The 11759-nt window shown below is 41.3% G+C and overlaps 2 protein-coding genes across 2 annotated transcripts in view; both read left to right on the top strand.

Moving 5' to 3' along the window:
- The window catches only part of prrg2 (proline rich Gla (G-carboxyglutamic acid) 2), a 9518-nt gene extending 8013 nt beyond the window's left edge, over positions 1-1505 (top strand). Inside the window, exon 7 of the mRNA XM_017495631.3 lies at positions 1203-1505. Within this exon, the coding sequence (XP_017351120.1) occupies positions 1203-1245 (43 nt within the window). The 3' untranslated portion in view covers positions 1246-1505. The remainder of the gene's footprint in view (positions 1-1202) is intronic.
- Positions 1506-2443: 938 nt separating this feature from the next.
- The window catches only part of prr12b (proline rich 12b), a 34201-nt gene continuing 24885 nt past the window's right edge, over positions 2444-11759 (top strand). Inside the window, exon 1 of the mRNA XM_053676779.1 lies at positions 2444-3229. Within this exon, the coding sequence (XP_053532754.1) occupies positions 3147-3229 (83 nt within the window). The 5' untranslated portion in view covers positions 2444-3146. The remainder of the gene's footprint in view (positions 3230-11759) is intronic.

Below are 11759 nucleotides of genomic sequence, written 5' to 3'. Positions count from 1 at the left end.
ATCTTTAGGTGAGCAGAAGTATAGGAACAGATCAGTCTTGAAGTAAATTAAATAAATAATTTCTTTCTCCACACTTTGGCCTTTCCATCACTTTGGTAGAGGTTCATCTCGGTTCCAGAACTTTTGTGGATCATGTCTGTATTTCTTTGTGAATTACAATCTGACTTTCTAATTCTTACTGCTGATGAGTGGTTTACATCTTGTGGTACATCCTGTGGTATTTCTGCTCTCAAAGTCTTCTTCTAACAGTGGATCATGAAACCTTCACCCTGCCCTGTGGAGGTTGTTGGTGATGTCACTGACTGTTGTTTTGGGGTTTTTCTTCACAGCTCTCACAGTGATTCTTTCATCAGCTGCTGTTGTTTTCCTTGGCCGACCCGTTCGGTGTCTGTTCCTCAGTACAGCAGCAGTTTCTTTCTGTTTCAGGACATTCCAAATTGTTGTATTGATTATACCCAATGATTCTTTTCTCAACTTCAAAATGTCTTTCTTTTCTCCCATAGACATCTCTCAGATCTTCATGTTGGTTTATCCTTTTTAACAACAAATGCTGTCTCCACAGGTGAAGCCCAGGGCTCAGACCAAGAGTAGAGGTTCAGAGGTTCGACTGATTCTTTAAACAATCAGTTCCAATGTTCCAAAATTTTTGTTCATTTGAAAAAATGGGTGGGTTCAAACAAAATGTGCCGTGTTCTAAGCTGTATCTAGATGTAAATATGAGGAAAGGAGAGCTTCTGATCTATCGTCTCATATTCACTGTCTGATCTGAAAACTAGTTTTTACTGCCTAATGAAGAACAGATCCGTAATACATAATTTATACCACAATCTGATGATAAAATTGTAAATAGTAATATTGTAAAATGGTAAGATGTTAATGTGATGATGATGATGATGATGATGATGATGATAATAATATTGTATTACACGAGGGACTGAAGACACTGCAGACCAGTAGTTTTGTGTTTCACCATGTTTTCATTGTCTTGTTGTAGTGTGTTTTTTGTCTTGTTGTAATTAATGTCATTGACGAAACTAAATTCCTTCATCAATCTGTGCTTTTGTCAGTAATTTCACTGCAGCCGGTCCGATCTACTGAACCAAACAGAAAATGAGACACGATGTGAAAAATGTCTGTACACAAACAGCACTGTGACTGATCGTGTTGTGTTTCTGTGTTTGTCATTCTTGTCGTTTTCTCAGAGAGGAACCCAGCGCGCCTACAGAACCCCAGCCTGAGGAGTGAGAGGGTGAAAAGTGCAGGACGGGTTCTAGAGCAGCAGGACGGTTCAGGATACAGGGACACATGATGTGTTTGTGTATTTTTAGTGAGAAGAGCAGCGGTGCAGTCACGACATCAACACAAAAGAGTTGGTTTTTTTTTGTTTTGTTTTTTAAGTTTCATATTATACTTTCACTCTACAGTGGTACATGTGTCTGAGCTATATGAGATATAGATGTTATTCTTTTTTTTAAATAAAGATACATAAATCTTTTATTTCTTAAGATGTTGTACATTACAGTTATTTCTCATGAACTATAATAATTGTAGATGAAGTAAAGTCTTGACATTGTGAAGGATTTGGTAATGAAATATGAGGATGATTGAGGTGTGTTAGAGAAACACACACACACACACACACACACACACACACACACACACACACACACACACCACTCTGGGATTGTAAAGTAAAGAAAGAGGACTGAACTAAAGGAAGCGGTGAGGTGTGAAGCCGAGTATCATCACTGGTGCGCTGTAGACGAGTGTGAGTGCTCCAACATCTCTGTGTTCTCAGCTTCTACTTCATAACAAGCACTCTCTCTGTGTGTGTGTGTGTGTGTGTGTGTGTGTGTGTGTGTGCGCGTATCCTTTTTTATTCAAAAATTCTGCAGCTTTTATTTAAAAATATTGAATAAAGGTTTTGGTTACTGAGGTTAAGGTTAGATTTAGATTTAGGTGTAGTGTTAATTGCCTGCATTAAGAATTGTGTCAGTGGGAGGTCCTTACATGGGTAGTAACACAAACGTGTGTGTGTGTAAGAGACAGAGCAGGGAGAGGGGGAGTGTGTGTGTAAATGAGTGTGTGTGAGTGTGTGTGTGAAGCAGCCAGCTACTCAGCCAAGCCAGCCAGCACAGTCTGCTCTCAGAAATGGCGTCGTTAGGAGCCAAATCCCTGCAAAAAGTCTATTTTTAAACCGAACATTGCATTGTTGTGTTTGTTTGAATCCTGATCTTCAGCAGCTCGCTGTGCACGCGCATCACCTGCCTCGTGTTTCCAGAGATTAAGTAAATAAATAAATAAAGGAAGGGAGGACAGGTCGGGGGGGTTTTTTGTTACTCGGTGAACATGCTTATGGAACACGGGGTTGGGGTTTGGGTTTGGGTTATGGGGGGGGGGGGGGGCTTCTCCGAGTGTGCAGACGTGCAGTGTGCACTGAAGTGCGCGCGCACGTGCCCCGTTTACAGGGTTCTATTGTTGTCTGGTCTCAGAATGATGAGCGGCTGCAGTAAATCAGCCACGGGGTAGAAGACGGAAAGAGCTCTGAACTGCAGAACATAGTAATGCATAATGAGCATGGTGATCAGAAACAGGCTGCCGGGGCGCGCGCTCTCTCTCCCTCTCCCTCTCTCTGTGCGCGTGTGTTCTGTCTCTTTTTCTGTCCAGCAGGACAATAGGCGCTGAAATATATAGAGGCGAGTAAGGGGAGGGGAGGAAGAAACCGGATTTTTGTGGTGGTGCTGGTTGGTGTGACCCCCTCCTCCTCCTCCTCCTCCTTCATCTCCTCCTCCTCCGTATCCTCCATCTCCCCCTCCTCTTCATCCCTCCTCCCTCCCTCCCTCGCGCTTACCCCCCCTCCCCATTCTTGAGGACTTGCATGCATGTGAAACGGGAGAGATAAACAGAGCCGTGCAGCAGGAGCGCGCGCAGGAGGCAAAAAAGAGAGAGGGACACGGGGGAGAGGAGAGAGGAGAGAGAGAGAGAGATAGTGCATTAGAATTTAGGAAATAACCTCCCTCCCCTCTACCCTTCCCCTCCTCTCCCACCCACCTCTTGTCTATCTCTCCATCTTCATCCCTTGCTTTTTTTTTCCAGTTTTTCCCGTTTCCTTTCCTTCCAGTCTTTTCTTTTCTGTTCTTTTTTTAATGGACAGAAATTATCCTGGCGCAGGATTCGGTGATCTGGGCGCCGGGACGGGATGGAGTTACGAGAGGTCGGCCAAGGCGAGGTAAGACCAGCACACACACACACACACACACACACACACACACACACACACACACACACACACACACACACACCGCGCGCAAGAGAAATCCGGCTGTTCTGTCTGTGCAATGCGTGATTTGAGTTAGCTCTGGTTTCTGGTTTCTGGTTAGAGCTCCAGGTATTGTCATGTAGTGAAGAAGGAGGAGGAAGAAGAGGAAGAGGAGGAGGGAGCCTCTGAAAAATGCCAGGAATGCGCTTAAGAGAGAGTGAATGCGCGATACGGAAGATAGACCGAGACTGAGACAGACAGAGAGAGAGAGAGAGAGAGAGAGAGAGAGAGAGAAAGGGGGGAAAGAGGGGGTACCAGAAAGAAAGAAAGCGAAGAGGGGGATGGGGACCTTCAGGGATGTTGCTTAAGCTACTGTGTTGTCAAAAAATTCCCCCCAAAAATCTACGCTTTCACTGGTGGTGGAGATTGCAGGGCCTGTGTGTAACCTCTCTGTTCTCTCTCTGTGTGTGTGTGTGTGTGTGTGTGTGTGTGTGTGTGTGTGTGTGTGGGAGCTAATTGATGGTGTGTGTTGACAAAGCACCCATGTTGCACAAGGTTACAGTGTCCAGGGATCAAATAACATTTTTGAGCGATGCAGTGCTTGCTGGGTTCTGTGTAGTTCCCTCTTACCTCTACTGTGTGTGTGTGTGTGTGTGTGTGTGTGTGTGGTGTATATGGTGTACAGGTATGTGGTGTGTGTGTGTGTGGTGTATATGGTGTAGCCGATGTGGTGTGTACTGTGTGGTGTATATGATGTGTGTGTGTGTGTGTGTGTGTGTGTGTGTGTGTGTGTGTGTGTGTGTGTGTGTGTGTGTATAGTCTCATCTGAAAGTATCGGAACAACGAGGCCAGTTTTGTTGTTTCTGCTACACACTGAATACATCTGGGTTTGAGATTAAAAGATGGAGATGAGACAGATTATAATTTCATTTCCTCATATTTACATCTTGACGTGTTAAACAACTTCAAACAGAACATAAAACCTTTTGTATCAGACCACCCAATTTTTAGGTGACCAAAAGTATTGGAACAGACCAGTCCTGATGTAAATGAAAGTAAATAACACTTAATATTTGGTTGCATTTCCCTTTTACTCGCAATAACTGCATCAATCCTGCGACTCACTGACACCAAACTGTTAGTTTCTTCTTCTGTGATGCTTTTCCAGACAGAATGTTCCTGTAAACTTCTGAATTCATTCTGCTGCTACCATCATGAGTTCATCATCAATAAAGATCAGTGAGAATGTTCCAGAAGCAGCCATGCAAGCCCGAGCCATGACGCTACCTCCACCGTGTTTCACAGATCAGCTCGTATGTTCTGGATCATGAGCAGATCCTTTCTTTCTCCACACTTTGGTCTTTCCATCACTTTGGTAGAAGTTCATCTTGGTTCCAGAACTTTTGTGGATCATCTCTGTATTTCTTTGTGAATTCCAGTCTGGATTTCTGATTCTCACTGCTGATGAGTGGTTTACATCTTGTGGTACGGCCTCGATATTTCTGCTCTCCAAGTCTTCTAAAGGTGGATTGTGAGACCTTCCCCCTGCCCTGTGGAGGTTGTTGATGATGTCACTGACTGTTGTTTTGGGGTTTTTCTTCACAGCTCTCACAATGATTCTGTCATCAGCTGCTGTTGTTTTCCTTGGCCGACCCGTTTGGTGTTTGTTCCTCGGTCCACCAGCGGTTTCTTTCTGTTTCAGGACATTCCAGATTGTTGTATTGGCTATAGCCAGTGTTTATTTAGTGCCTCCGATAGATTTTCTCTCTTTTCTCAGTTTCAAAATGGCTTGCTTTTCTCCCATATACAGCTCTCTGAGCTTCAAGTTGGTTTATCCTTTTTAACAATAAATGCTGTCTTCATTAAGGTTACCTAGGGCTCAAACCAAGAGCAGACATGCAGAGCTATTAATTGTTTAATCAGTCAATTTAGCAGGATACACCTGGGTAGTAAGAAACACCTGTCAGTCACATGATCCAGTATTTTGTGTTCACTTGAAAAAATGGGTGTGCTCAAACAAAAGGTGCCATGTTTTAAATTGTTTAACACGTCTAGATGTAAATATCAGGAAATTAAAGCTGAAATTCGGATCTATCGTCTCATATTCATCTTTTGATTTCAATCCCAAATGTCTTCTTGTTTAGCGAAAAAAAATATAGAATTGGCCTCGCTGTTTCAGGACTTTCGGAGGGGACTGTATACCTTATATGTGGTGTATATGATGTATGTGGTGTATATGGTGTGTGTGTGGAGTATATGGTGTGTGTGGTGTAAATAATGTATATGGTATGTGTGGTGTATATAATGTATATGGTGTGTGTGTGGTGTATATGGGGTGTGTGGTGTATATGGTGTGTGTGTGGTGTATATGGTGTGTGTGTGGTGTATATGGTGTGTGTGGTGTATATGGTGTGTGTGTGGTGTATATGGTGTGTGTGTGGTGTATATAATGTATATGGTGTGTGTGTGGTGTATATAATGTATATGGTGTGTGTGTGGTGTATATGGTGTGTGTGTGGAGTATATGGTGTGTGTGTGGAGTATATGGTGTGTGTGGTGTATATGGTGTGTGTGTGGTGTATATAATGTATATGGTGTGTGTGTGGTGTATATAATGTATATGGTGTGTGTGTGGTGTATATGGTGTGTGTGTGGTGTATATAATGTATATGGTGTGTGTGTGTGGAGTATATGGTGTGTGTGTGGTGTATATGGTGTGTGTGTGGTGTATATAATGTATATGGTGTGTGTGGTGTATATGGTGTGTGTGTGGTGTATATGGTGTGTGTGTGGAGTATATGGTGTGTGTGTGGAGTATATGGTGTGTGTGGTGTATATGGTGTGTGTGTGGTGTATATAATGTATATGGTGTGTGTGTGGTGTATATAATGTATATGGTGTGTGTGTGGAGTATATGGTGTGTGTGGTGTATATGGTGTGTGTGTGGTGTATATAATGTATATGGTGTGTGTGTGGTGTATATAATGTATATGGTGTGTGTGTGGTGTATATGGTGTGTGTGTGGAGTATATGGTGTGTGTGGTGTATATGGTGTGTGTGTGGTGTATATAATGTATATGGTGTGTGTGTGGTGTATATAATGTATATGGTGTGTGTGTGGAGTATATGGTGTGTGTGGTGTATATGGTGTGTGTGTGGTGTATATAATGTATATGGTGTGTGTGTGGTGTATATAATGTATATGGTGTGTGTGTGGTGTATATGGTGTGTGTGTGGTGTATATAATGTATATGGTGTGTGTGTGTGGAGTATATGGTGTGTGTGTGGTGTATATGGTGTGTGTGTGGTGTATATAATGTATATGGTGTGTGTGGTGTATATGGTGTGTGTGTGGTGTATATAATGTATATGGTGTGTGTGGTGTATATAATGTATATGGTGTGTGTGTGGTGTATATAATGTATATGGTGTGTGTGTGGTGTATATGGTGTGTGTGTGGTGTATATAATGTATATGGTGTGTGTGTGGAGTATATGGTGTGTGTGGTGTATATGGTGTGTGTGTGGTGTATATAATGTATATGGTGTGTGTGTGGTGTATATAATGTATATGGTGTGTGTGGTGTATATAATGTATATGGTGTGTGTGTGGTGTATATGGTGTGTGTGTGGTGTATATGGTGTGTGTGGTGTATATGGTGTGTGTGTGGTGTATATAATGTATATGGTGTGTGTGTGGTGTATATAATGTATATGGTGTGTGTGGTGTATATAATGTATATGGTGTGTGTGTGGTGTATATAATGTATATGGTGTGTGTGTGGTGTATATAATGTATATGGTGTGTGTGGTGTATATAATGTATATGGTGTGTGTGTGGTGTATATAATGTATATGGTGTGTGTGTGGTGTATATAATGTATATGGTGTATAAAAGTAAGTACACCGCATGGAAATTGTTGGCTTTTTGCTCGTGTGCTGAAGATCATTATCCTGTTGAACGATACACTTTCAGTTCAACTTCACATTATCTTCACGCACTCTTTGATATGATGCAGAATTCATAGTTGAAACAATGAATGTAAATTGTTCAGTCCCTGAGGCAGCGAAGCAACCACAAACCATGACATTCCCACCACCATGATTCACAGTTGGTGTGAGGTGTTTCTCCTGAAAAGCTGTCTTTGATCTTCACCAAACATGTCTGCTGTTACTGTGGCCAAACACCTCTATCTCTGATTCATCTGTCCAGACAACATTATTCCAAAAGGTCTGGTCTTTGCCTGTATGCTCATAAACAAACTGTAGTCTTGCGAAGGCTTTTTCCTGACACGCCTCCCATGCAGGTCAAATCTCTGCGATCTCTTTCTGATTGTAGAAGCATGCGCTTTCACACCAACAGCTGCAAGACTTACTGAGGATCCTGTGATGATATTTTGGGGATCTTGGAGACTCCTTTTTGCATCAGACGGTCTGATCTTGTGCTGAATTTGCTGGGACAGTCGGTCCTGGTCAAATCAGCAGTTGTTTGAAATCTGCGCCATTTTTGTAGATGATTGTAACAGGGTTAGGGTTATTGTATTACAGACATATCACCTGGACAGGTGATTCTGGGTAGTGAGGATTCAGTGCAAAATACGCTACATTAGAAACCCACAATACATAAGCTCCAATTTAATGTTTTTTTTCCTTAACTAAACCCTTTAGTTACACAGTCTGACCGGATATCCGGTTAAATTTTAATATACGTTAAATGGCTCGCTAGATTAAACACAAAGCGGCTGTAAGTGTTGGTATGTTTTAGCTTCAGGCATCATGTCATGTTATAACTAGTTAGCTTAGCATCCTGCAGCTAAAGCAGCCTCTTTCTTTCTTTCAGGTGTTTTTTTTTTTTTTTCAAATAAAACTCGAGCCGTTTATACTCCGCGGAAATGTTCTTTCATGTTCATTTCCGTCACGTGCGTCTAAACAGACTGTACAGCTCTTCGGTAATGTAACGCGGCCTGCTTTTAGAGTTCAAAAGCGCCAGAGCGACGTATGTTCACTGTCTCCGTGACAACCGAATCAATCACGGGGGCTTACGGTGCCCGCGCGCATTCATCTGCAGCAGCGGAGTGGCTCGCGCTGCAGTGACAATGAAGCAGGGTCCATTCAGCAAACAAGCACAAAAATAAATCTCCATATATACTGTAAACTGCCAGATTGACTTCCTCCTCCTTCTTCTTCTCCTCCTTCTCCTTCTTCTTTTCTTCCTCTTCTTCTTCTTCTTCTTCTTCTTCTTCTTATTATTATTATTATTATTATCCTTCTCCTTCTTCTCTTCTCCTTCTTCTTCTTCTTCTTCTTCTTCTTATTATTATTATTATTATTATTATTCTCCTTCTTCTCCTCCTTCTTCTCCTCCTTCTTCTCCTTCTCCTTCTTCTCTTCCTCTTCTTATTATTATCCTTCTTCTTCTTCTCTTCTCCTTCTTCTTCTTCTTCTCTTCTTCTTCTTCTTCTTCTTCTTATTATTATTATTATCCTTCTCCTTCTTCTCTTCTCCTTCTTCTTCTTCTTCTTCTTCTTCTCTTCTTCTTCTTATTATTATTCTCCTTCTTCTCCTCCTTCTTCTCCTCCTTCTTCTCCTTCTCCTTCTTCTCTTCCTCTTCTTCTTATTATCCTTCTTCTTCTCTTCTCCTTCTTCTTCTTCTTCTTCTTCTTCTCCTTATCATCTTCTTCTTCTTCTTCTTCTTCTTCTTCTTCTTCTTCTCCTTCTTCTTCTCTTCCTTCTCTTATTATTCTTATTATAATTCCTCTTCTCTTCTTATTATTCATATTATTATTATTATTCTCCTTCTTTTCTTCTCCTTCTTCTTCTTCTTCTTCTTCCTCTTCTTCTTATTATTATTCTCCTTCTTCTTCCTCTTCTTCTTCTTCTTATTATTATTATTCTCCTCCTTCTTCTTCTTATTATTCTCCTCCTCCTTATTATTATTATTATTATTATTATTATTATTATTATTATTATTATTCTCCTCCTCCTTCTTCTTCCTCTTCTTCTTGATGCAGTTGTTTTTCATCAGTAACCAATCATGTATGTCCACTGGGTTTATGTTTTATAGGTAATCATATACATAAACTTTTAACCATTTGTATCCTATAATATTACTTATTCTATAGATGATAATGTGTGTGTGTGTGTGTGTGTGTGTGTGTGTGTGTGTGTGTGTGTGTGTGTGTTTGAGGTTGCTATGGTGATAGTATACTTGTCATGTAGTAATTTTATCATTGTTATTGTCTCAGTTTACCTGCACATTGACCTCAGATGGAAATAAGCTAATTGCTAACTCTGGTGCAAGGCATCTTTTCTTATTTAAGATGTTGTTGTTTTTTTGGTACATGCTCCCTGACAACAAACAACTAAAAAAAAGTTATGTTTGAATAATGTCTACTCCCCTTTAAGTATTAATTCATACCTAACCCCATCTATTCGGTGGTGTAGGTGTAGGTGTAGGTGTAGTTAGATGTAGTAACTGTGAGAACAGCAGATTCCCGTTTTATGTCACAAAGCATTTTGCATTTGAGGTTACAGTGAAACATGTTGGTTCAGAGTAAATTCATTCTTTTATTATCCCAGATGTGGTTCTAATTTTAACCTCGAGAGTGATGAAGGTTCTAGCTCAGTCTCCGTTTTTCTGCACTGTTCAGAATGTCGCTGATGCGCTCTAAAATCTAGAAAGTGTTCCTCTGGAAAGTGTGTAACGTGAAACTCCTTAAGCCCTATTCACACGGGAATAGTTGTTCATGTTGAAGTGTGTAATGTAATTATTCCCGGAGTTCCTCTGGAATTTTCGTCAGAATCTGTCATGTCAGTCATTTTTTACTGTCTAGGAGGTTGTATATAAACTGAGCAGTAGAATAACTCCAGGTGATATTTATCCCGTCTGAATTGACATGTTGGTAAAGATTGTGTTAAATCCTGTGGGAAAAGTGGTTTAGTGTTTTTTCTTCAGTATGAAGACGCTCCAGGAAGCACTCGCTCTTTTCTCTTTTCTCTTTTCTCTCGACTCGAAAGTTTAAAATGCAGGACAATAAAATATAGTGTTTAAAAACGTGTGTCGGAGAAGAGACGCTTCTGTTTTTTTTTAGGGGAATTATTGAGTTCCTAGCACAGGTACACACTACAGACATGTCGTGGTCATGTGACCTACTAATGATCAAGCCACACCCTCTAGAATCAGTGTGTATTAAAATATGGTGAGGTAGTATGCACGGAATGTTGAGTTTGACAAGCACGTGATTTATACAGAGATCACTTATCCCGCGTGAATTGATCAGGATGCACACAGACAAGTCGAGAAAACTAATCCCATCCGAATAGTACTTTATCGCACCGCCGTATTTCAGTATAGTAGGTCGATGTATTGCGTGTGATATCATGGTGGTGGACCAGGTGAGACTCCAACACACCCCGCCCCTGTTACTCTCCTCTATACTCGTCCTGGTGCGAGTGATTGCTTCTGGGCTGGTGGATAGTTTATGATTGCCTTTCTGAGTCAAGGGCATCTCTGCGCACTACAGGCGGGATTGATGGCACCCGGGATCCTTAATGAGCAATTCTGACTCATAAGACGCCGGACAAACCTCAGCACCGCAGCCTCAGCGCCGCCGGAGAGCATCATCCGAGAGAAATGAAATGAAGTGAAATTGAATCGCTCCTCTTTTAGTTTTGGGGGAGAAATTGTAATTGCTTTTGTTTTGAATTAATATTAGTTCAGAGTGAGAGTGCTGGTATGGGACTATGCGTGTCCCTCCATTAGGCCGTGATGAAACATGCTGATGTATTAAATGAATATGAAATGAAGTGAAATAATTTTCAGGCTGCAGGTCTCTGACAGTGGATTTTTCCAGCACTTATTCGAATATGACAGCGACGCTTGTGAATTAACCTCCTACAGAGATACAACTTTAACCTGATAATTCCACAACACAAGCTGTATCCGTATAGGAATATTCCACAGCCATGAAGGTCACAGATTCCCTTTCTTTTCATTTTGTGATATAAAGACCACCTGTCAGTAATGCTTGATGGGGCGTCCAGGCACGTTTAGATATTACTCTTGACTATAGAGAGCTGTACAGGGTTCCATGGACCCACAACACACTGAATGAATGTTTCTAATGGAGATTAATAGGTACGGTTGAGTTTCCCATCAGCCAGTAAACATGTTGCACCTGTGAGGAGAGTTTGCAATCCATTAAATTAGGAGCATGTCTTTACAGTGGATTTAATAGAGCTTTCTAATGCAGCCTATAATTTATCTTCTCTTGCTGTCATGTGCGTCTCATACTGGTACTTTCTCTCTCTCGTCCTCTCCCTCTCTGCTCATCGTTTTGAAATATATTATTCCATTGGTTCATTTCAAACTGGAGACACGGAGGAAATGATTGGCTAAAGGTGTGGGCCAAAGGTGCTGAAGCTTAGAAATAAGTGGAGTTGGAAACTGCAGAAGGAAGGTGTAATGCAGAGAGTATACCAGAACAGCGAAGCCTTGAATG

This window comes from Ictalurus punctatus, chromosome 2, assembly GCF_001660625.3.
Source record: "Ictalurus punctatus breed USDA103 chromosome 2, Coco_2.0, whole genome shotgun sequence".
NCBI lineage: Eukaryota > Metazoa > Chordata > Actinopteri > Siluriformes > Ictaluridae > Ictalurus > Ictalurus punctatus.
The sequence above is the reverse complement of the archived record's forward strand: the minus strand, read 5'-3'. Positions and strand labels throughout refer to the sequence as shown.